The sequence below is a fragment of the Stegodyphus dumicola genome, chromosome 6 (assembly GCF_044657685.1).
Source record: "Stegodyphus dumicola isolate Sdum_Otavi_A_Nest chromosome 6, ASM4465768v1".
NCBI classification, from domain to species: domain Eukaryota; kingdom Metazoa; phylum Arthropoda; class Arachnida; order Araneae; family Eresidae; genus Stegodyphus; species Stegodyphus dumicola.
Genome location: NC_140773.1, coordinates 70,555,041 through 70,582,394, shown reverse-complemented (window position 1 = coordinate 70,582,394; position 27,354 = coordinate 70,555,041). Strand labels below are relative to the sequence as shown.

At 32.7% G+C, this 27,354-nt stretch overlaps 1 protein-coding gene across 3 annotated transcripts in view; it reads left to right on the top strand.

Annotated features, from left to right (window-relative positions):
* The window catches only part of LOC118200488 (angiotensin-converting enzyme-like), a 163,202-nt gene that overhangs the window by 1,648 nt on the left and 134,200 nt on the right, over positions 1-27,354 (top strand). For all 3 annotated transcript variants that reach the window (XM_085818499.1, XM_085818500.1, XM_085818498.1), the window contains exons 2-3: positions 6,663-6,940; positions 25,891-26,055. In XM_085818499.1, the coding sequence (XP_085674625.1) occupies positions 6,710-6,940; positions 25,891-26,055 (396 nt within the window). In that variant the 5' untranslated portion in view covers positions 6,663-6,709. The remainder of the gene's footprint in view (positions 1-6,662; positions 6,941-25,890; positions 26,056-27,354) is intronic.

The following is a 27,354-nucleotide window of genomic DNA, read 5'->3' as shown; positions in this document are numbered from 1 at the left end:
AAATGCTAAGTATACCTATTTGTTTTACGTTCCAGTGCTACTAATGCACAATATTTAATTGCTTTTTTAAAAGAAAAATTAATTGGGTTTCAAGCAAAGCAACTATATTCTTTTCAAAAGGAGACTATTAAGTGAATTCTAAATTAAAGCTCGTGATAGGAATTAAATTTTTTCCTTGTGATGTAGTTAAACGAATTAAACTCATTCAGTACTTTTTCTTCATTTTTTATTACAAATCCCTGATAATAAATAACTATATTGATTTAAATATTTATAATGATAACGTTTATTTCAAAATTTGATATTGCTATGATGATCATGGGTCTTACTTCTTTAATTTCAGTATATATTTTCAGTTTTATATCTTTTAAGACCACTTCTTTAAAACATGTGATCAATGTCAAACTCCTAGAAATTTAAGATCGTATGTCAAAAGCTATCAGAATAAAAATTAGATTTTATGATGAAAAGTCAGAATTCAGTCTAAATGACATTTCTGCAAGAAGAAATGTAAATACTATAAATGACATGCTTTTTTTTTTCTGTTCTAACATTGAATTCTTAAATGAATTTATTTTAACATAATGCATGCTTTAAAGCTTTAGTAGAAAAGCCTACAAAGCATTTAAGAAATATTGCATCATAAAATATCTTTCGAAAGATATACAGATGGAATTTAGGTTGCAGTTTGAGAAATTTACCAAATAAGATTGATTTTTTTATTCCTCTCTAAGCAGTTCGAATCTGGGATACTAAGAGAAAGCTTTAATTCATATCGTTGACTATCATTAAAATATCTATAGAAATAAAACTGACGAAAGCAAGCTTCATCAACGCGCAGGAAAACTTTCCGCTGTTTCGCATTCTAAAATATTTTTTACGTCTTTCCAATGGATGTTCGACTTAAAGATCCATAGCAAGATACGCAAATTTTTCTTCTTTTGTAAAGCTAGACAAGCTTCTCCAAACATAACATGATAACTTTTATATATTGAAATATTAAATAAATATATTGAAAGTTCACAATGAGTTTTCAAGTTGCTTTGAAATCTTAAAAATCCAAAATAATGCGCAAAATTTTATTTTACGCAATTTTGAAGATAATGTTTGGTTTCCTTCGGACAGGAGTAACGCATAACAGTAAAGCGGGGATAGTTGTAAAATACTTTTGTGTCACTTTAAAAGTTTTGATTCCAATTTGAATAAAAAAAAAACCCTCATAAATGTTTTACTAGCCTTATGAGCTGTTGCTTCGTGGGTTCTTTAACGGCATTAACTCCCAGATACTAATTTTTGAGTGCTAATTTCTGTCCACGTGATTAGCAGAGTATTCATTTCTAACCCAGTGATAAGGTGAGGATTAACCGCGTAGTTCACTTTTTCTAAAGGAAACTTCCACTGAGATACTTTCTTGGAGATTTTAGGTGAATTTTTTGGAGATACCTTCTCCAGCGACTCCTGAAGCCTATAACAGTCTTAAGCTTTTAAAGGTTTTTACAGAGCTCGGTTGGAATCTTGGCCTCCTTCTTTCCAAGATGAAAGAAGGAGATTACGGCACATAATTAATAAAACATTACATTTGTCGGAAGAATTCAGTTGACCCTTGGGACACTGGGAATGTAATGCATTGCTGATTAGAATATGTAGCTCTAATATTTGCATATATTTATACCGAAGAAGATAATTGCATGTAAGATGAGCCGAGTTTCCAGGACTTACAAGTAAGCACTTTAAATATAGTAGATGAATGTCATACTTTGTCAGAAATTTGCTTAGCATACAGAAAGCAATCAGCTGCAATTTCTTTTCCGTTCAACAATATTTTCTTAAATTCTAAGGATTTTGTGTACCAAGGTATGATATTTACAGAATACAAATTTGGCATTTGAAAATATGTTTTCAGTATCGAAAATATTTGTTTAAGTTCTAAGGTTTATCCTAAAATTTTAACAGTTATTTTAGTTAACGTTACTTCCTGTCCATCCTAATTTCAGCTTACAATTTCCTATCAGAATGTGTTTTTAGAATCGCGTTTAATGCAAATGAGTATTATTTAAGTCGAAGTTCTACTGACTTCGAGCGAGAACCTTAGTGTTTCTGACTAGCGCGCGTTCGCCTTTTGGCTACGACTCTCTAAGCTATTACTACGTTCGGCCATATTACAGGCCCTTGATACCTTTGCTACTTGTTCGATATTTAGGGGCCAACTACTTAGAATTTTGATAGCTTCGGATATATCTCTTTAATTAAGCATTACTTAAATCTTATTTCTTATCATTTGAATCCAAGCCCAAGTGGAGGCTTTGCTGTACGCCCTGAGACAGGGGCCTTCTGATAAACTCTTATTTTGATCAATAATGGGTAAATAACCCTTTTCGAGTTTACGTCTCTGTTCCTGAACTAAAACGATTATTCGCTTAGCTGTTCATTAGGTTCCTCCATATTTAGTTGTGAGATAAAAAGGATGGAATCCAACAAAGTCTTGAATTAATAATGCTTGCATATATCCTTTCCAAGTAGGAGTTAAGTAGTTTTTTTGGTTTCTTTCTATCTTTATCTGGTTTTATTAGAAACGGTAATAACTGTAGTTTTCCAATTTTCAGAGAAATGAAATGTCATCAGGCTTAGGTTAATAATATTGATATTAATTTTTTAAGAGTTATTTTATTACTTTATTTGAAATCTTAACGCATTCATGAGCTTTTTCAGAAACAAGTGTCTTAGCAAGCAATGTTAACAGTGCCTTACGAAGCTGTAAAAGTAATAATTTGTCCGATTCTTCCCACGGGATGCAGAACTTAGGAGTTCTGTGATTGCTTCAATGTGAGCATGGGTTGCTAGTGGAAAAATATGGAGAAAATTATTTTTATTGCCTGTCCCTTAAAGCATAAGGCCACATTCACAGTCAAGTAGACTATAGCATAAATCGTGGATCATTTCTATGAAGAGGTATCCGGATCGAATTTTGCTACTTACAGTCTCCAGTTGAATATTCCAGTTCCTTAGGTAGTGCCTTTAACAATTTTTTTTTTGTGCTACACTTGTATAACGCTAGAAAAGAAACGAAGTGTTATAATAATGGTAAAAATGTAATTTGGATGTTTTGTGAAAGTGTTATCAACTAGCTTTCTGACCGCATGGAAAGAAATCAATAGCAATCTGGATTTTCTCTTTATTTCTAAAAGAAGAAGTGACACTTTACTTACTTACAGCTATTCTCACGTACTCTTTGAAAAATATATGAATTTTTTATCTTTATCTGAAGTGGTCGGCAGGTAAAGGTTAGTAACCAAATCAGACAATACCAGGAAAAAGGGGCACCCAGATCCAGTTTAGAATTGCTAAATTGGGTTAATCGTCCTAACACCTGAATGCGATCCAAGGATGCATAAGCCCCTTGGTCAATCCAGGGGGACTTATATGATTCACACAGTCTGAGTAATTGCACACAAGTCACTGGTGAACGGCAGTCCATCCACCGACAAAGAGAAGAACCTAGTAAAACATAATTCGTCCCCAGATGTTGACCAAGGGGAGCCAAAACCCCAAGAACAATCTTCGAAATCTATCTATGCAGCCTTCCCACAACCAAGAAGCAGACAAGACAGTACCATATAGTCCTTGCCGAGCCTTAATATACCTCGAATAAACGATAGTTCTAGTCCTATGAAGACTGATGTTATAACCCCGTGCTTGAGAGTGCTAAGTACAGATCCTAACCAGTAGCTTCACAGGTTTAATCTACGTCGACCCCTGGGAGGTGGGAACCAAATCAGACAGTAAAATTTACAGACGGGCGGTTGAAGATAAGCCCCAAACTGTAAAGAAAGGTCTTTGGCTGAGGATGTAATATTAAAAACACATAATGCTATATTTTGTTAATATCTTGCCTTGAGATGAGTAGAATCTAGCAATCGGCAAACTCAATATTTTTGTTAAACATATGTAATCATGCAAATTCCTCCTTCTAGAGTTCCAGAAATACGATACTCAGGCTAATAAATTTCTTAAACGAAGTAATCAACTAGGTTTTTTTATAATGAATATCAAGCATCATATATTAAAATTGGGACATCATAGGTAACAAAAGTGGAGTCGTGTTAATGTATTGCATGTGGAAATATTCAGGAAATGACAACCATTGTTTACTTCCAACAACAGATAAAACTTTTAGACTGTTGCAGTTTGCTCACACGACACATTTAAATATAAAATGCAAACTTACAATTTTTACATATGCCTCACAGGAAAATCGATAAAATTTTATTATTTTGACAATTTTTAAAGCCGATTTTGTATATCCAAAGCCTATTTATTTATAAAAATCTGTTAATTCCATAAGCATTCCGATATAACATTCCTCATTTCAGTAGAATATAAACAATGATTGTATGTCATATTAAGTGATGAATTGTGAAATCTTAAGAATGTGCTTAATTCAAGCAATGAGATGTAATTGCCGTAAATTTTTGATAGTTTTTTTAATTATTCTTGGATTTACATGTTCTTCATTATTAAACTAAATAACACCGATAAAAGCAGAGAATTTAATTTTTCTACAGTTATTTTTATAAATTCTATTATAATTTTTAATCAAATTACCAGATTAAAATCGTTTGCACAGAAATTAAGGAACGAAATGAAGAATTAATTTTTCTTACTAAACTTTTACAAGCAAATGATATTTCAATTAACTTCATTAGCTGTCTTCTAAAAAAACTGGAGTAGCCTACACCCTATACAGTTTTTAGCCCAAAGTGGCAATTTGCCCAAAAAGACTATTAATTTCGTTTTGGTATTTTGCGTTGAAATGTCGGTTTACTTTTCTAAATGTTGCCACCAAATATTAGAGCCCAGTATTATATTTAAAGAAATTAAATAGCGAAGAACCTACATAAATGTATGTATGTTTCTCACATTGTTATAAAACAACGGTACCTAGAGACATGAAATTTTGAATAACTTACGTTTCCACCCGAATATGGGCATCTGGAAGCCCAAATTCGGAAATCATATTCTGTAAAACTTTAATGAATTTTTTATTACCAAACTCAACGATATAAGAGCAAGCAATGGAAACACTGTACGAAAAAAAAAAAAAAGCATTTTTATCTCTAGCTCACGAGACTGTGTATCCGAAATTCTAAAGATATGCTCATTTTAAAATTATTTTACGATATTGCTGTTGAACTGAATTTTATGGTTTAAGTGCGAAGAACATGACATTTAATAAATAAAGGTAACACACAAAAAGTTTAAAAAAAGGTCCATTTGGACGTAATGTAAAACCTGAAAGCTTTCAGATTTTTATATATATTTTTTTTAATTTTATTTTTACTTTACTCATTATTTTTTAGTCCAAAGAGCCTTTGCCCTGAAGGACTATTGTTTACGTTTTGCGATTTTGCGTTGGTTCTCTATAAATGTCCGTTTCACTTTTCAAACTGTATCCACCAAATGTTAGAATTCTGCAATATTTTTCAATAAATTAAATAATGAAAAATCTCCATAAAAGTATGTATATTTCTCGCATTGTGATAAAACGACGGTACATAGAGCCATGGAATTGTGAATGACGTAATCCTCCTACGAATATGGGCATGTGGAAGCACAAATTTGAAATTTGTTTTATTATTGATTTCATATTTTGTGAAACTTTAACGAATTTTTGATTAACAAACTCAGCGATTTCAAAGCGAGCGATGGCAACGTTGTACAGAAAAAACAATTTTATCTCCAGCGCGCGAGTCTGTATCGGAAATTCTAAGGATATGCTCATTTTAAAACTATTTTGCGATATTGCTGTTTAACTGAATTTTATGGTTTAAGTGCGAAGAACGTGGTATTTAATAAATAAATGTAACATACAGAATGTTAAAAAAACGCCCCTTTGGGCATAATTTAAAATCTGAAATTTCAGATTTTATTAAAATTTTATTTATTATTTTTAATTTATGACTTTTTTTATCTGAAAGCTCTAATAGAACAATCTTTTGTGGACAAGGTTAATAATACGCATATGTAAGCTACGCATATGTAAGCGCATACGTACGCATATGTAAGCATATGTAAGCTAATAATACGCATATGTAAGCTAAAATTGAAAATTAATAAGTTCAACTGGAAAGAATTTGAATTTAAGTATTGATTTCTATAAGGTATTTGCATCTCTTTATGAACATATATATATATATATATAATTTCAATTCATAATCGTTTTTATTTATGATTAACTCCTAAGAAATGAAGAGTAAAATTGCTGTAGATTGAATCTGTTTGAAGTTAAACCTTCATACAGGCTTAAATAATTGACATACAGTTACAGTTAACGACAGTTAATTTCCTGATGTTCCGAGAAATTTTCTTAAAGAAATGATAAACAATGCTGTTTCTCATGAAAAAGAGATTTCGTATTCCATTAATCATCATAAGTTATTCTTCTACTTCTAGTTTTTCCCGCTAACGCTCATTACCATAAGAAAAAAAGAGCTACGCATAAAAGAATGAAATGTCTCGCACAGGGAATTTTAAAATCCCTATTCTAAAAAGTGACAAAATGCAGTGTTCATTTTTCTATCGTTAACTTGTAAAAACTAGATTGCTTTTAAATCAGCAATCCGCATTCATTTTTATACTAATTTATTTATTTATTTTGGCAACAGGGAACAAGCTGTTTTCTTTAACGAAGAGCTAATTTGTTACATCAAAAATGAATTTGGCTGAATTTTTAGTCCGTTTACTTTTATTACTGTTTGATAGCAAGGCAGAAAGTGTTAATATTGCATTGTCCATGAAGAACAAAGAGGTCAACGAAAATGAGACTGCAGCAGTGCAGTTTCTCGAGCAACACGATAAAGCGTTTAGGAAGATGCTGAATAAGCAGACGCAAGCAAGTTGGAACTATACAAGCAATCTCACTGAGGAAAATAAGGAAAACATGGTAATTCATTATTTAAATTAGTTTTTTAAAATTATTATAACCGCCATATACTCTCTGAGGATTCTGTCTTTTCTCCAAAAAGTGTGATTCTAACTTGTATGATCGCAAAAGTTTGATAGGAAAAGTTATTTCATTTATTTAATTATCTTTTTTATAAAAAACTGACATAAAGATAAGATAAAAATGTAATGAGAAGTAAATTCATGCTGCTTGCCACGATTTGCTTCTCATGTTGAGACAAAAAATTGTAATTTGCTTTTCTAAATTACTGTGCCTTAGTTTTTTATCCGACATAAAATTAAACGGTACTATTCCGTTTTGAGGACCGTAGAAATCGCCAAACTTTTGTTGATGTCAATGCTGCTAAAAATATTTGCGGCAACCCTAACGCAAAAAAGGAAGTATAATAGTCAATAACTAAGATTTTATTGTTTTGGAATAATTTATATAAAAAATTAATAATTTATATAAAAAAGGCTAAACATAACTGAATGGAAGCATAAGAGTAAATAACTATTTCAGATCATTATTATAATTTATATAAAAAAGGCTAAACATAACTGAATGAAAGCATAAGAGTAAATAACTATTTCAGATCATTATTATAATTTATATAAAGAAAAGGCTAAACATAATTGAATGGATTCCTGCATTTCTATTTCGCTACCGAGTTATCGCTAAAGCATAATTTCATCTTGTTGGTTGTTCAAACATAATTTTCTATAATGAATGACGTCTTTTCTTTCAAAAAAATCCTATTGCAGACTTTTCGTCATGCACAATTCCAAAATTGATAAATCCATAGGATATCAAAAAAGGATTTAAAAATTAAACTATTATTTCAATGGCGTCTTAAGAAATATAGAACTATCTAAACTTAACGCAATTTGAAATCAGCGCATACGCTAGATTTGGCGCACTGTTAAATGGGCGCGTTTCCTAGATTTGGCGCCTTTGCGCATACGCTTTCGCTGCATTTTTTTTTTACGGTCTTGAAACGGAATAGTACCGATTAAACAAATATTTAAACTAATCTTAACCGCTAGGTGTCTTGAGGAACTCTAAAATAAAGAAAAAAGCATAAATTTTAAATTAAAAATAGGTTAAGTTAAAAACTAAAAGTAGTTTTTTAAATTTCCTAATAATGAAAATTTAAAATTAATAAAACGTAATCTACGTTTATTCAATAATCGGTAAGTAAGGAATTTTCTCATTCCCTCTCGAACGTAGCTACCATATTCAATCAGCAGTTGGAAGATCCATGGTTTGAGTTCTAGTAAGTAATTTGTCCTTTTCTTCTCTCCGAAAGAGTACACTTTTCACAGTGACGCTGGAAGTAAATTGTGGTAGACGGTATTTCGTCAGCATCTGAATTAGCTCGACTGCATTTCGTGCGCTTTCCCACTTGTCCTTTACGTGAGGGAGAATATAAGGAATTTTCTCATCGCTCCTTGCGTACCCTCGTGATATAATTGTTTAGCACCACCAACTGATAACTGAAAGGGGTGTACTCCAACTGCGCTAATGAAAATCCCCCCCGGGTCGAGCTATAGTCTAACTGCGCCAATCAAAATTTCTTCCCCCCCCCTGCTGCCTCGAGGGTTACAATTTAACTTTTCGAAGCCAATTGTAGCCAAGAGGAAAATAAAAATAAATAAATAGAATTACATATCACAAGAACAAGTAAAATATATCTAACAAGCAGGCTAATTACTTGAATAACAGTAATAAATGCGACAGCTAACAAAGAAAATAAAAGGTATTGGTAAACATACATATTAGCATTACAAACATCTTTCATTTATGATAATAATATCATAAATTAAATAATTATAAAGCATATAAATTATATTTTTAATAAATTACATCAATAATAGTCAAGATGTCTGAACTAGACTGGAAAATTTAATAGAATGCAAAAAATTATTCCATATCAATGTGTGTTAAAGTGTGCTAGAAATATTTTTCGTTAATTAATGCAATCATGTAAATGTTTGCAGAAATTAATAGTTAAATTTAAAAAAAAGCTTAGCATGAAATCTATTATAACAACATTACTATGCATTTGGATCACTGACGTAAAAATTGTAAATAAATTTAAATTATTATACTAAAAAGTTTTTCTAAAATTTATCTAGAAGAAAAGAATTAGATAAACAGTACTGCAAATTAATATAATCAATCAGGCCTCTCAATAAATAAAAGCTTATTTTTGTAACCAAAAACTAAAAATTAGGATGCAAAAGTTTGTGTAATATACTTGGAAATATCTGAACATGTAATTAGTTAGAAACATACAATTAAATTAATAACAAGCTAATTAACAGTAACATTAAGCTTAATTTCATTCAATCTAAAACAAGCAATCGATCAGGAGGTCCGCATAACTGAAGTTTTAATGCTACTTTACGTAGATTTGCGTATAAAATAAAAGTTGCACTTGTGAAACAAGTGAATAATGTACTGATAGCCAACAGGAATTAAAATACAGTGGTTAAAAAATATAACTACTTGTCAGAAGGTATACAAAGTTGCCATGGTTAGAGAAATTGTATGATTATAGAAAACTCATAAAGTTAAGCGCTACAGTGTGAAAAGAAAATTCTGGAATAAACATGTTAAGAAAATTAGATGGAGAAATATTTCTTAATTTATTGATATCCATATAAACTCTATGCTTTTGGAAAAATGTTACATATAATTTTCACCGAGGTATCAATCACCGAAACTGAGTTAATTTCTTTCCTTATTTTTTCTTATTAGAGGGATTTGTAAAAGGTTATGCTAAGGTAAAGGTAAAAACTTTTGCAATATTTTTAAAGAATAAATTAAAAGAGTATTTTTACTTAATGAACTTCATTTTTACGTTACATTTTTATACAGTAAATAAGTATAAAAAAAGGAAGAGCTGGGGACTAGAAACTCGGGTGGAACTACCAATGTTTAGTGACTTTTCCAAAAGACCTTTTGAAATTAGGCTGAACAATATATTAAAGAAAATAGAAGATACAGCACACGTAAGAACAAAAGTGGGCTGAATTAGAAATTTGCATGTTTGGTGAATGAGTTAAACTTACCTGTATGCCATTATGAAATATTAGGAATGTAGCATAAAAGCATGAGTGAAGAAGACAATGGCAATCTAAATCATTGTAATCTAAATGTATATCATTATGAGTATCTGCTATTAATTTCAATACAGCTGAAAAATTATAAATGAATTACATTATAAATCACATGAACTCGTTGCATTATAAATTACAACAATTAGATATATTATTAGCGTGATTTAGCGACCATCTTTGTTAACAAATAATTTCAAGTAATTAATTTTACAAATAATTCAGCCTGAAACTAGGTTGGAAAATAAGCTACATGCTGAAGATTAAGCTTTGCCAAGGTGTTAGAACATCTTCTGTTAACTAGAGTTGTGATGCAAGAACTTGTAAAAATTATCATTTACATATAAATTGGCATAAATACAATACAAAGTATATAAATTCTACATACATGAAAACTTTAGTACAGCGCAACAATATGTAAAAAAGGAATGGATTAAAAGGGAACTGAAAATCCCAGGATATGAATATAAGGGAGTTTATTTTTTTTTATTAATTTTTTTTGTTAATTATGAAAATTCTGCTGACGCTCATAATTATTAATTTATTAATTAAATGTGTGTTAGAAATTAAATGTATGCCAAAGTACATCAGGTGGAAAACAGAATAAATATTTAAACGTTTTTAGTATTAAAATATGGAATTTATAACAGTTAAATAACCTTAAAATAACTTCAATAATTAAAAATGGAAAGCTTAATACGGGAATATATTGCAATAATATTAGTGTGAATTTAGAATGACTTAAGAAGTCCAATTTTTAGATTTAATAAAGATAATATTTATAATTAAATTAGAACTTTTTACCTAAAATGGTAAATTTGAAAGTTAAAACCATTCTGCTATCTAAGAAGATTTGTTAATATTTATCTAGACAAGAAACTTATTTAAGGTGAGCTACATATTTGATGGTGTCCGCCGATAACATCGCGGCAAAAACATCGCGGACGAAAACATCGCGGAGAAAACAACGCAAGGCAAAAACGTCGTGCTACAAAACATCGTGGGAGAAAACATCGCAAAGAGAAAACATGGCAGTTCTAAAACATCGTGGTACAAAACATCGTCGTCGAAAATAAAGCGGTTCAAAAACTTCGCAGTTTGAAAACATCGTCGTCGAAAATATCGCGGTAAAAAATAAAGTATCTACAAATCATCGCATGACGATAACATCGCAGACATGCTTTTTTTTTTTTTCAGGTTTTAATAATTGTAAATAGATATTCCCATAATGATTTGTGAGCGCAAGTTATAAAGAAGGATAATTTTTACTTTCACATTGTAAGGATCTTAAGTTTTACTAACGTTTATTTTATTTTAAATCTTTACTATCACTTCTTATTTTCTACTTCCGGCCAGAATTATAGGCGTTAACGTATTTATGCAAAATTTCTCTGGCGAACGCCAAGTACTTAAGTTGTGGCTTTTTGCCAAGCGAGAGAGAGGAAGCAGTTAGTCGAAGCAGGCCGCTTACCTTAGAAGTTTTACTCAGTTGCTGGTTGCCTTCCAGGCCAGAGGTTTAATGCTCTTGATAACTTTAAACGTATTGTAGTGTTCACAGTTCTCTGTACTACATACGGCTTCCTGTTAATATAAGGCAAATCTTCCACGTTTATTATTTCAAAGTTAAGTTAGCATTTAGTTATATTTTTATATTCTTACGTTTAGACCACGAGTAGTGGGTCTTTGTATTCCGAAGTACGGAAATTATTTTAAATAGAGAAAAATAAAGGGTTTTGTATACCCTTCTTGTGTATCCTGTCTACTTCCCACAGTTATTGAACATAGCTTTAGTAAGCTCTCTGTTCCGAGTCAGGTCCTTGCATGTTCCCGAAGAAAGTAAGACGGAATATTGAACCTGATAGTGGCGCCCAACGAAGAAGAATAACCATGGCCGAGTTTCAAGAAGAACCTGTGCTACCTGCAGAAGCGGCTCAGAATCCAGAAATGCCAGCTGCCGCCCTGGAAGGATTTGGTTACATCGTCCAGACCATGCGCGCTTCGATGAAACCAGAAGCAACATTTAATGGAAACTCACCGGTAACCAGTTTTTTGGAAAAATTGGATGACCACTTCATGCTCTACCCCGTGCACGAATTTCAAAAAGTTACCTTAGCTACCAGCGCTTTGAGGGGCCAAGCGCTTAATTGATTCAAATGCATAGGCAGAAGACTCTTGGGTCAAGCAGGAAGTCCCACCTATACTTACGAAAATTTCAAGACTGCCCTACTAAAAGCCTTCCCTGTTGTAAGGGATCGTGCGAAATTAGAAACGGAACTTTTCAGTATATATCAACAAAGAATCGAAAATCTCTCAAGCTTTATTTTAAGAAAAATTCACGTCTTCAAACTCTTGTATGGAAACCGTCCGGATCCTGAGATAATTCAAGTGATTTTGCCGAGGTTACTGCCCCAAGTGCAAGACTTTATTGAATTAAGAAATCCGACTACACTGGAAACGTTATTTGAGCTAGCAATCCAGTTTGAAAGTAGAAGAACGGCGGACATTGAAAGAAGACGCCAATATCAACAGCGAAACCAATTTGGTGCGCTAAGACTACAGCAAACTCAAGCACACGGCTACGGAAGCAAAGCGAATCAGTGGGCAAGGTAACCCGAGCATTCAAAAACAGCCGGCGAACGTCGACAGTTCAATAGCAATCCAGGAAAAAAGTCTCAAGGCCAGTGGAAAAAGAAGGAAAGCACGGAAATGAAAAATAATTTAAACTAAAACGGATTTCTGCTGACGGGAGGGTGCGGAAATCCGAAGGCCAAGAAAATCCCTCTTCCTTCAAGTTAAATACAGTAATGGTGAAAAATTTGACTCTTCCGAAGATTGAAGTGTTGGTGAATAATATCCCAGCCACCGCACTCCTGGATACATGCGCGCAGTGTTCCTGTGTGGCAGAAGATTTTTTTAGGAAGTATTTTCGGAAATATCGCATATATAATTCGGATAATACGACAGTGTTAGCGGCGCAAGGAGAAAGATGTAAGTGTATAGGTAAATTACCGCTGTATGTCCGTATCAAGGACGAACAAGTAAAGGTTATGTTTTTCATAGTAAAGAATCTGCAAGCACATATTATTTTAGGAATAGATTTTCTTTCAGAGGCACAAGCAACGCTGGATTTTAATGAAGCGTCCCTTAAGCTGACGATGAAACCAGTTCGTGGAGAAAAGGCTGAACCGCCGATGTTAAATCTTGACCACCTGCCTAATGACGAGCAACGAAGATTCCGACAAGTGCTAAGTGAATTTGCTTCGTTATTTAGTGATATTTCAGGATTTACTCAGGTTACTAACCATAGTATTGACACCGGAGATTCAATGCCAGTTCGCCACAAAGCATACCGGTATGATACGAATAAGGAAAAAATTATAGAATGGCATATCACCGATATGCTAAGTAAAAAGATCATAACGTCCATCTCAAGTAGTTATGCTAGCCCGGTGGTTTTATGTAAGAAAAATAATGACTATCCATTGACACATCCAAAAAGGTGGAGATTCGCAATTAAAAATTCGTAAATTAAACTCCATAACTAAATATCCGTTACCTGTTATTGAAGAAATTCTAAGGAACATAACATCCACCAAATATATGACGACTTTAGACTTAACGACTGGTTATTTTCAAATAGGGGTTAGGCCTGAGGACGTGCCTAAGACTGCTTTTATAACCAAGTCTGGCACTTATGCATTTTTGCGTATGCCGTTTGGCCTTTCAGAGGCACCGGCAACATTTCAGCGATGTATGGACATTGTGTTATGGCCTGTTCTTGGAAAGTCCACATTTATCTATTTAGACGATATCATTATTACTAGTGATAATCTCGACCAACATGTACAGAATTTAAGACAGGTGTTTTCTTTATTAAATGAGGCCGGTCTAAAAGATAATGTCGAAAAGTGCAAATTTGCAGCCCCTGAATTAAAATATTTAGGTTACAAAATATCTCAGAAAGGAATCGAGACAGACGAATCAAAAATAATCGCTGTACAAAAGTATGCGACTCCAAACAAGGCAAAAAAGCTCTCTTCTTTTCTAGGACTTTGTTCATATTATAGGTCCTTTATAAAAGATTTTGCAGCTATTGCTGAACCATTGTTAAAATTAAAAAGGAAAAAGGCAAGATTCTCGTGGACGGCCGAAGCCAATAGTGCTTTCGAAAAATTAAAACAAGCATTAACGCAAGCCCCTGTGTTGAAATTTCCTGAAAAGGATGAGAATTTAGAAATTTCAGCGGATGCTTCGGATTATGCGGTAGGAGCGGTACTTTCGCAAAATCAACAGCCCGTGGCATTTTTTAGCCGAACTAATCAGCCGAAATCAAACACAAAGAAACTATTCCGCGACCGAGAGAGAGGCACTTGCAGTTCTGTTAGCAGTGCAAAAGTTCCGAGTCTATTTTGGAAAGGCGCCAATAACAGTATACTCTGATCATGCGGCGGTAACTAGATTGTACTCAGGGAAAAACTTATCTCCAAGGTTAATAAGATGGGCACTCAAGCTACAAGAATATAATCTGGTAATTAAGCATACCCCCGGAAAGGAAAATATCGTAGCAGATGCCCTATCCAGAATTAAAATAGATGAAGAAGGTAATACTGTAAAGGTGGCAATGCTCACAGCATGTACAATAAATTCCCGAGAAACTGTAATAACCAAACTGGGTAAGGATCCTGAGTTTGGAAGCATTTATGAGTATTTAAAGAATCCTGAAAATTTTAGCCACCAAGATATTGTGGCGATAAGAAATAGGGCGGCCCATTACGAACTAATAGATGGTCTATTATTTTATACAAAAACTACGAATTCCAACAACGAATTTCGACCTGTTATCCCAGATAGTCTTAGATTAAATATCCTGCAGGAGCTCCATGACAGCCCTTTAGCTTCTCATGCTGGTATTCGAAAAACTATCCAACGCGTACGCGAGGCAGTCTACTTTCCTGAACTGCAAAAGTTAACAAGGGCGTATGTCCAGTCCTGCCCAACATGTCAAGCAGTTAATTATATTAATTTCCGCCCGGCCGGGTTTCTAAATAGTATTAAATCCGTATTTCCAAATGAAATAATTGGCATCGATTTATTGGGCCCTTTCCCAAAAAGTCAGTTAAATAAAAGTCGCTATCTCCTTGTTATGGTTGATCATTTTAGTGAGTGGACCGAAATTGTTCTCTTAAAACGAGCATCCGCGAAATTAGTTACTGATTCTATTTTAAATAAATATATTTTAAAATACGGGGCGCCCCTAAAAGTTATATCGGATAATGGTCCTCAATTTGTAAGTAATATATTTGAAGACATGTGCCAAAAACTGGGCATACGTCATTTAAAAATGGTCCCGTATCGGCCGCAATCAAATATAGCGGAACGGGTCAATAGAAATATAGTGAAAATTATCCGTAGTTATGTTAAAAATTTTCATAAAAGCTGGGATAACTATGTCAATGAATTTGCTTTCGCCCTTAGGACCGCAAAACATGATACAACGGGCAAAACTCCTGCTGAGTTATTTTTAGGCAGAAAGATTATAACGCCGTTAGATAAATTATTTTATGTGCAACAAAGAGCCCCAGAATTTAAAATGGGTGATATAGAAAAACTAATTAAAGAAGCAAAAAAGAATACTGAAGTAGCACAGAGAAAACAAAAGCTGTATTATGACTTGAAACGACGGGGAGTAACTTATAAAGTAGGGGATGAAGTATTAAAAATTAAGCATTCACTTTCTTCAGCACCAGAAGATAAAACTGCCAAATTTTTTCCACGATTTGAAGGACCATATGTCATAGAAAAAATAACTCACGCTGTAGTAGTGTTAAAAGCCAGGAATGGTGAAACCTGTTCCGCAAATATTGATCAAATCAAGCCCTACTATGATCGTAATAAAATGCAAATATTTACAGATCTTTTGCAGGATCCGGCACGGCAGACACCGCAGGCACAAGCTCCAGAGGTGGAACAACGACAAGTACAAGGGCAAGCCATTAAGAGGCAGGAGCAAGTGAAAAGAAAGTTTCCCCGCGGGAAAATTAAAGGTAACAAGAAAAAGAAGCCGTTCCACCGTCCAGAAAAGAGAGCTCACGAACACCCCCAGAATGAAGAAGGGAGAAGGACGACGTATGCAAAGAGAGCCAGGAGAAATGACGGCAACTATAACCCGGCTCTAAAACGGAAGATCTACTCATCCGACAGGACTCTCCGCAGCAAATGTCGCCGAACTGCGGAAGGGCCACCAGCGGCGGAGGAAAAGTTACAAGGAAAATTTGAACGGCCAGCAACGAGGTCCAAGCAGGAACGCGAAAGAAGTTTCCCGGTTCCGCCAAGACCAGCTGCCATCAAACGGCCAAGACCACAGGCAGAGGCGAAAAAGAAGGTATTCAAGGGTGACCGAACTGGAGAAAAAAGAAAGCTTCTAGAGGAAGGCCCTGAAGGACGAGCCCGCACACGTAGGAGGATAAATCAAACGAGAATATACGCTACCTTCCAGGACTGGGCTCAGGAAAGAATGTCCGAATATCACAAAGATAAGTAAAATTTTATGTTACTTTGCAAACTTAAGTTAATCTTTCATTCTTACTGCAAGTGGCAGATTTCAAGAAGTTTTACCTCATGCGAGGTCTACCTTTATCGCCAAAAGGGCGAGAAATGAGTTGTTACCGATTTTGGTATTATGTTTTTCAATTACTCGCGCGTAAAACTAAAGTTGATGTATAATAGCGATGTGTAAATACTTAAATATTGTAAAAGTTATTGTATAAATTTTATTTAAAACATTCTGGCAAGAAAGAAGTTTTAGTCTGAAAGACATTTTGAAATGTAGTATTTCAATGTAGAAAAATTGGCGCTTGCTTTGAAAAGAATAGAAGTTAACAATGTACTACTAATGTATGTTGTCAAATGCGTAAAATTAACGGCATGTTAATATGTTCTTATATACAATGTGAACTGTTATTTCAAATGTTAAGAAATACCGTGATATGGTAAAAGTGAAAGTAATGTTAAAAATTTGTTATTCGTGTGACTGTAAAAAGACCAAATCATGGTGAATATGTGTTAAAGGTTGAATGAATGTAGTTAGGCTCTCTGACGCTACACTTCAGAGTTAGCCACTTTCAGAATAGTACCTCAGGGTTTAGAGTTGAAGTTAGGGTGTGTTACGAGGTCTTGGTATGTTGAATTTTTAACACGTTAGTGCTTTGATGGTAGGAGGAAGTGTTGAACACGTATACATAAACACATTCGTGTTCGGTGTTCTTTTACAACACATGTCAGAGAGCACGGGGAGAGATAATTAAAATGCTCATGAATGAAATAAGAATGTTAAGAGAAATATAATTATACATGTTACTTGCCATTTCATTGTGTAACATTTCATTAAACTAATTTTCCTTCCAGATCTCTGGAAGGAACCAGATTTGAATAAAAGCATCTGTTTAGATGCAGTACAGATGAAAAAATTGCGTGTCCTGGGAGCTGCTATTGTAAAAACAAATTTCTTTCTTTTAAATTTCTAGTTTCTAGCGAAAAATGTTTGTAAAAGATTGGCCTCGCGTTAGATTCTAGAGCTAAAAGTTTTCAACAAGGTCGTTTTAGACCTCAGTTTCAAACTAATGAACTCTGGCGGGAAGTATGTAAGGATCTTAAGTTTTACTAACGTTTATTTTATTTTAAATCTTTACTATCACTTCTTATTTTCTACTTCCGGCCAGAATTATAGGCGTTAACGTATTTATGCAAAATTTGTCTGGCGAACGCCAAGTACTTAAGTTGTGGCTTTTTGCCAAGCGAGAGAGAGAAAGGGTTAGTCGAAGCAGGTCGCTTAACTTAGAAGTTTTACTCAGTTGCTGGTTGTCTTCCAGGCCAGAAGTTTAATCCTCTTGATAACTTTAAACGTATTGTAGTGTTCACAGTTCTCTGTACTACATACGGCTTCCTGTTAATATAAGGCCAATCTTCCACGTTTATTATTTCAAAGTTAAGTTAGCATTTAGTTATATTTTTATATTCTTACGTTTAGACCACGAGTAGTGGGTCTTTGTATTCCGAACTACGGAAATTATTGTAAATAGAGAAAAATAAAGGGTTTTGTATACCCTTCTTGTGTATCCTGTCTACTTCCCACAGTTATTGAACATAGCTTTAGTAAGCTCTCTGTTCCGAGTCAGGTCCTTGCATGTTCCCGAAGAAAGTAAGACGGAATATTGAACCTGATAACATTTTTTATTAACTAATAAATTTTTTGCTGAAAAAGTAAGAAGGAAACTTAAGCATAGAAAATTAAATGCGTTTTATAGATTATACTTTTAATGAAAAATTTCCAGTAAAAACTTCATAAAAATGATTTATTAATGGCCTTTGTTAGTTAACTATGCCGGTTTAAAATTCTATTAAGTGCTATAAGTTGCATTAATTTTCTATGCTTAAGTTTCCTTTTTATTTTCTCAGCAAAAATTTATTAATTAATAAAGAATATGAAAGTAAAAGTTATCCTTCTTTCCATCTTGCGCTCACAAGTCATTATGGGAATATCCATTTACAGTTATTAAAGCATGTCTGCGATGTTATCGTCATGCGATGATTTGTAGATACTTTATTTTTTACCACGATATTTTCAACGACGATTTTTTAAACTGAGAAGTTTTTTAACCGCTTTAATTTCGACGACGATGTTTTGTACCACGATGTTTTAGAATTGCGATGTTTTCTCTTTGCGATGTTTTCTCCCACGATGTTTTGTAGCACGACGTTTTCGCCTTGCGTTGTTTTCTCCGCGACATTTTCGTCTGCAATGTTTTTGTCGCGATGTTTTCGGCTGTAACCATATTTGATACGTTGATTATGTATCAGTTTTGTATATGTCATTAATCTATCAATTTTACTATTCAAAACTGATATATATATATATATATCAGCGACTAAAATCTACAACTTGGAAAGTTTTTAATTCTTACAGAGAATAAGAAAGATCTGGCTCATCATTACTTTAAGCATCATAAAACTTTAAAATGAGTGTAAAAGAAATTTATTTTTTAGCACACGCCAGACTTTAAATTAATATTTGTTTTACATGCACAATTTTTACAATATTGATAAACGAAAATAAAGGCTTGCAGTCTCAATAGAATGTTCCATTAATGGCGATAAACGACTTTTTGTAGCACCCAATCTTCTTGGTAAGAAATGGGGGACAGGAAACGTCGCGCAGTTCGTGGATTAGAAAAGAGGGGGACGGTGATTTTCGATCAAATTTGACGCAGTTCGTACCCTACCACTGAAAGATATACTCCGGATAGAATATAATTGATTTCTCACACTTCTCGGCTCGGAAGACACTGAATATATTTTAGAAGTGAACTTTAGCAGAAGTATTGAAGATATTTATTAGTTTATAATTAATTATGCCACGTGTTATATTAACACTAAAAATCTATTTCTATTTTCAGTTGGATATTCTGAATTTAGCAAATTATGATACGGAAATTGTTAGAGTAGATATGCGAATGTTAATTATTACAAAAGGATTTCTTTTATTACTCATTTATGACTTACTAGAAGTAGCTTTCCGTCAAAGAGAAATTTAAACGTAAATATCGATGACTTCTTCAGTAGATTTACCTCTTAAATAAATTCCTATAAAATGGTTTGTTGTGTGTACTGATAAAAAATTTCTACTACTGACAAAAATCAATAATTTTATTTATTGCACAGATTTCTCTTTCATTTCGGGCAAAATCAACAGCATTTGCATTCAAAATTCGCGTAGCTTTCAGAATATTCGGAATTATTTTAATTTCTGTATTTTTGCAATCACTGAAATCCTTGTTTCAAAAAAAATGTTAAAGGTATAATAATAATACTGGTAATAATAATGCTGATCGTCCCAGCAATTCAGACCATTATGAAGTTTTGATTTTTATCCTTGAACCACAAGCTAATTCTTTCATATTGTTAAAAAAACAAAGTTTTTTTTTTTTTTTTCAAAAATACAATTGTTGTTTTTTTTGTATTAACTTTAAAATGGAATATTATATTCTCATAATTTTAATTGTTAATATGCTTCTTTTCTTGTATACTTTTATTTAATTTTAAAAGTTCAATTAGATGTAATATATGTCTTATTAATTTATAAATTTTTTCGTGCAAAGCTATAGCTTTAAAATTTTATTTTTACTCAAAAGAACGGTTTTTTTTCCCCCCATTTACACACATATGCACGTTTCTACAGCATTTGGGCTAATACCACACTGAACTAAAAATATTTAAGAACTGTTTATCTTTATAACTTCCAATAGACAGTCTCGCGGGCTCGAGATAAAAATATTTTATTCCATATAGTGTTGCCACTGCTCGCTTTGAAACTGTTGAGTTTTTTAATCAAAAATTCGTTAAAGTTTTAGAAAATACGGAATAGGCATAAAACAAGTTTGAAATTCCAAATTCGGGCTTCCAGGTGCACATGTTAGAGTGGAGGACTATGTTATTCAAAAGTGGATGACTCTAAGAACCGTTACGTTTTCACAGTGCAAGAAATATACATACGTTCATGCAGATTGTTCATTATTTAATTCCTTTAAACAACAATTTAAAGTCGTTCCACTGAATTGAAGGCAAAAGTGATTCGACGCAAAATGCCATTTCGAGAGTAATAATCCTTCTAGGCTAACGCCCATTTGAGTTAATAATAATAAATAAATAATTAACGTTAAATAAAATATAAAAAGATAAACCTATAAAACATTATGTCAAATTTATCACAAATATGTAAACTTAAATGTAATAAAAAATAAAAGAAAATAAGCAAATCATGAATTAGTTAAATAACGTTTAGAAAACTGAATAAAATAATAAGATAAATAAAGCTGGATAAATAAACAACAACTATATACGTTACCGAGAATGCAGGAAAGGTACAGTATTCTTAGAAAGAAGGTAAATTTACAACTTTATATTCCCTTTTGATTTATTTATTGTTCTCTTGACTAGATGGCTACAGCTCAAAAAATTACTTTTTTATAGGATAAGTTTTCAACATGGTGGATATTTTTCCTAAGATATTCAAGTTTTCTCGCATACCTTGCTTTTTTCCGGGAAAGTGAAGAATGCTTTTAATTCATTCAAGTACCAGTATTAGTTTTATTAACTTATTGGTCTTGGGGCTTTGGATGGTTCTAGACAGAATTACAATATATCTTAAAAATGGAAGTCCGGGCTGAATTTAAATCCTGGTCAGGAAGCTTTCATTTTTACTTCCTTGTACGAAGTATAGGAAGTATTGTAATCAGGAAGAACTCCGAGTATCATATTTCAGAGAAAATATCCATTTGACCGCTATCGAATGCAATATAACGATTTTTTGCGTGACATGTGTACGTAAGGACAAAATAAAGGAATCTTTTTCCCCTAACGGATCATAAAATGGATTCAGAAGAGATTTTTTTTCATGACTTGCGCACGTATATATATGTATCTCGCATAACTCAAAACCGAGTAGCCTCAGACCGTTGACATTTTGTATATAGGACTGCTATAACATGTAGTTCTGCACCACTCTTTTTGGTTGCAATCGGCCGCACCAATAGTGTATATATATATATATATATATATATATACCCACTCTGGTACTCGGTGAGCTCAGTTTTATTTCATTCTGATATGCTGGTAAATTGCACATTTTTTGCTTTAAAATTAAGTTGTTCTTATCTTTCTGTTAAGGTTTTTATGCCTTTAGTTAATCTCCATGCAATAGTTACAGAATTATCAACAATTAAAAAAAAATTTTAAATGTGGCTAAGCCTACTTTTTTTTTTTTTTTTTTTTTTTACTTTTAACCATATTTTGTTTACATTTGACACTTAGCAGAACAGTTTCTGCACCTTTAGTGTCTTTTTGCCGAGTGGGAACAAAAGTAAACTTTTTTCATTTTGTGTACCTAAAAATCTGCCTTCTTGCCTGCTGGCCAAATTGCTTGCTTTTGCGTAGAAACTCTAATTTTAATTCCAAAAATTGTTTTTTTAATTGTTTTAACTGTATTAAGTGTTTTATGTTTTTCTATAGTTTTCAATTTTTGATGAAGATATTTTGAGGTTTTATGTATTTTTACCTTGCGAGCTGAATTACGTGAATAAGAAATCTATTTCTAATGAAATTGGAGGAAATACAGTGGCTCCCAAAAGTGTTCGTACACTTATGATTTTCATTGAAATAGGGCTCTATCCATTAATTAAAAGTAAATTTTCTGAATGAGATTTTAATAGATCTATAATCTAATCGTAACAAAATTACATGAAATATTTTAAAATATAGCGAAACTTTATTTTTAAGAAATTAATAATAAAAAAAATGACAAACACTTTATCTCACAAAAGTCTTCGTACACTTCAAAAAAAATCTTGACATATTAGTAAATCTTTTCATTTTTCGTTAAATTAATATTTAGTAGGATATCCTTTAGTATGCACAACAGCTTTTAAACGTATGGGAATAAATTTTACTAGTTTTTTTTTTTTTTTTTTTTTTTTTTTTTTTTTTAAATTTCTGTATCAATGTTCATCCATTCTTCCATCATGACTGTTTTGAGTTCGCTTTTCGTTTTGATGTCGTGTTTTCGTACTTTATCCTCCATTATTTTCCAAACGTGTTCTATAGGGTTTTAATCTGGTGACTGAGGTGGTGTTTTAAAAACCTGTGGACAATTCTAGAGACACCACAGGCGAACGTTGAGAGCCGTATGCTTAGGATCGTTATCATGATTAAAAATAAAGTTGTTTCAAATACCCAAATTTTGGGCTAATAATTTTAAATTATATCTTAAAATATTTAAATAAAGTGAATGATTCATTATGCCATCAATAAATACCAAATTACCTAGTTCTGATACTGCTATGCACCCCCTACACAAGAACACCTCCACCGCCATGATTAACTGTTCCAACTAAGTTCTTAGAATGAAGTTCCTCATTTTCTCTTCTCCATACAGTTATTCGACCATCGGAACCAAAAATGTTAAATTTGCTTTCTTCAGCAAATAGGACATTGTTCTAGTACGTTTCGGGTGTATTTATCATTGATTTTGCGAATGAAAGCCTAAGCTTTTTGTTTTTCTCACTAACACAAAATTTTTTACGTGCAGAACACCCATGTAATCCAACTTCTCTGAGAACTCGTCGAACAGTTTCAGATAAAATTGAAGTAGAAAACTTTGCATTAAATTCTTCAGAAACTTTTACAGCACTCAAACGTGGGTTTTTCACAAATTTTCTAATACTAAATCTCTCATTACGTTTAGCTAACTTTCTCGGTCGACCTCTTCTTACCTTGTTTTCAATCCGATTTACTTCTTTAAAGCGTTTTATCACATACAGCACTGTAGAATGGGATAAATTAAGTAATTTAGCGATATTTCGAATTGATTTACCACTACTATGGTGAAAAATTATCAATTTCCGAATGCTGTTTGTAATTTCTTTACGACTGCGACCCATTTTTCCAATAATAAATAGAATATTATTAAATAAACAATAAAAAATTAAAGCAAACGATTTTTAAATGTCACCACAATGCAAAAATTAAAAAAAGCGGCAAATGATAATTCTAATTTTGATTTTAACCAAAAATATTTCAGTGTACGAAGACTTTTGTGAGATAAAATATTTGCCATTCTTTGATTAATAATTTCTTAAAAATAAAGTTTCGCTATATTTAAAAATATTTCATGTAATTTTGTTACGAATAGATTATAGATCTTATTATTAAAATCTCATTCAGAAAGTTTACTTTTAATTAATGGATAGAGCTCTAATTAAATGAAAACCACAAGTGTTCGAACACTTTTGGGAGCCACTGTAAGTTTAAATGAAATGCAGAAAAAAAAATGAGTGTAATTTAATTTTCCCCGTAAGGAAGTCATGTGGTGTCCGAATCAGACTGTTTAAATATGATGCTATTACAATTTGCTTAACTCATGTTTAAATTAAAGTCAACACGTGAGGACTTTCAAATACTTTTTGAATCCCTAGTACCAGTTCTAGATCCAAATATGTTTACTACTTTAAGTGTTTCAATATCAGATTTCTTAGATACACTATTATTTTTGCTGATATTTCGCATTATTTGATGCTTCATAGTGAACAAAGTTTATCAAGAAAGTGTCTAACATAGTTTATTTAATATCATTAATTACGACATCTTCAGGCAACACGATGAGGTAGATAGAATGCTAAGTGCTAACATGTAGAAATCTTTCTTTAGCTTTTGCTCAAATACCAGATTTTCATCTAATATAACACAAGGGTCGTCTGCGTTAAACCTGATAAGGGATTTACTGTAAGTTTTTAATTTAAACATATTTTCCTACCACTGAAATTAAAGTTTCTAATCTTATTTCTGACGTTTTTTCCTCTAATTCAATATGGATCAATAAAACCTGATAAAACGTGTTCGAAATCGTGGATTTTAGATTTTTTAATAAATCACTAAATCTCTAATATGTGAAACTTCATCAATAATAATTGAAAATTTATCACTTGCTTATTTATTAAATTTTAAAAATTGTTCTGCGATGATTAGTCACTAAACAGATAACGGAGCGACAAGAAAGCGAACTTATTAAATATATTGGAAATAATAAAAATTAAGCAGTTGTGGAAAAATTAAGTGACGAAGGAGGAAGTCGTTCCTCAAATGTATAATAGAGATTCATCATTCCTCAAATAAGGAACGAAGTAGATTCAAACAAGAAACTTGGAATCAGGCTGGTGAAGGTTGAATACATTTTGCAAAATTTTCTGAAATAAATAAAAAACACAAAATCGGGGAAAATAAATATTAATATTTTACATGTTCTTTTTAGTCCAAAGGGATTTCAGTCCCGAAGGACTATTGCTTTCGTTTTGGCATTTTGCGTCGGACTCATAAACGTCGGTTCACTTTTCAAACTGTTGCCACAAAATGTTAGAGTCCTGCATTATATTTGAAGAAATTAAATAATGAAAAATCTGCATAAATGATTGTCTATTTCTCGCATTGTGATAAAACAATGGTACATAGAGCCATCGAATTTTGAATGAATTTGAAGGAATTTGAAATCCTACTGCGAATATGGGCATCTGAAATCCCAAATTTGGAATTTGTTTTATTATAGATTTTATATTTTGTAAAACTTTAACGAATTTTTGATTTACAAACTCAATGCTTTAAAAGCGAGAAATGGCAACGTTATGTAGAAAAAAAATACTTTTATCTCCAGCTCGCGAGACTGTGTATATCGGAAATTCTAAAGATATGCTTAATTTAACATTATTTTGCGATATTGCTCTTGAACTGAATTTTATGGTTTAAGTGCAAAGAATATGATATTTAATAAATAAAGGTAACACTCAAAACGTTAAAAAAACGCCCCTTTGGACGTAATTTAAAATCTGAAAAATTTCAGATTTTTTTTTTTTTTAAATTCTTATTTATTTTATTTTTTTTTTTTTTTTCCCAAAATTCTGTAACATACATTTTCAATCCAAAGATTAAAATTATGCACATGTCGTATATATTTGTAATACTATTTCATGACACAGAAGAGAATATTTTAAACATTTACCACACGAAGGACACTAACAGGGTACGAGAAACCTCATTTAGTAGAACTGGTAAAAATTTGAACTAATTTGAATTCTTACATGGCGATAGTGAGCCAGGATTCAAAAATGAAGGATAAAGCCTCAGTTAAATAACTTCATGCTTTATATTTTTTTTCCATTTGATATTCAAATAAACACGTAATTTTAAAAGATGATTTACTTAATATACCTATGTTTCTATGTTATTTAGTTAAAAGTAGAGCTTGAAGGAGCAGAATTCGCTAAAAATGCATGGAAGAATGCTACATCATTTAACTGGAAAGACTTCCAAAACAAGAATGACACTATATATAGAATGTTTAAGAAACTCTCTGTACTTGGCTATAGTGCTCTGCCCGAAAATGACTTCAACGAAGTAAGTATTAGTACCTTTACTTTTCTTACATAATTATTGCTCAAATATTCATTTTTCTTTCATTTCATTTATTGATACAACATTCATTTTCTTTTTGAAAGTTAATCATAGAGGAGTCTGTTGTACTGTTATTCAGAGGAATTTATTTAACTCTGTTAATCATCTTAAAAAATCAAAGTTAATAACAGGTGATCTGAGGCCTTAAATTTTGCTAGGTTTTATGGAGTGTTCATACGAAGCCTCAGCGGTCACAACCTTAGGAAAGCTTGTTATGGCACAGAAAAATCACGATGGCATCACGAATGAGATGATAAAGAAATTTCCTATGAAAATCGTCTTCATCCTTTGTAAAATCTCCAATCCCATTCTACAGTTGCAATACTACCTTGAATCATGGAAGACTGAGAATATAACCCGGCAAACCATCTTTAAGCCTAGACTCCTACAGACCTATTAGTCTGCTATCATCTCTTAGCAAGATTTTTGAAGCTGCTCTGCTGAAGCGCATGAATGACCATATCGAACAGCACAATATTATTATTCCATGTCAGTTCGGATTCAGAAAGAAACTCGGCACCACCAATCAACTGTACAAAGTAGTAAAAATGATGTCAGAAGCTATGAAGAACCAAAAATTTACAGGAGGAATTTTCATCGATATAGCTAAGGCCTTCGACAGAGTTTGATTGGAGGGCCTCACTTACAAATTACACAGTCTGAGGGTTTAGACTACATCACAAACATCACCAAGTCCTACCTGACAGGTAGAAACTTTGTTGTTCACGTTTCAGGGACAAACTCTTCAAGCTATCCTATTAGGGCCGGGGTCCCGCAAGGGTACCTTTTAGGTCCTACTTATTTCAATATTTACGCAAATGACATCCCAAAAAATACACGACACAACATTAGCTATGTATGAAGACGACACAGCGATCCTCTCCCAAGGTGCATTTGCTGGTTCAGTCATACAACACCTTCAAAACTACATACATGCATTAGAGACTTGGCTCATCAAATGGAAAATCCAGGTCGAAATAAGCAAAACCCAAGTCATCATGTTCTCCAGAAAGCAGAAATTCAAAAGAAATCTTCACTTTTATGGATGTTCTATTCCCTGGGCCAAGCAAGTCCCTTACCTTGGGGTGATCCTCAGTAAGACATTTTCACGGAACCCACACATTACAGCTAGTATACAGAAGTTTCGAGCCCGTAAAGCTAGACTTCCCTTAATTGCTCGACACGGTGTTTTATCCATAGATAATAAATTACTCATTTATCAATTTATTGAGCCCATTGTTA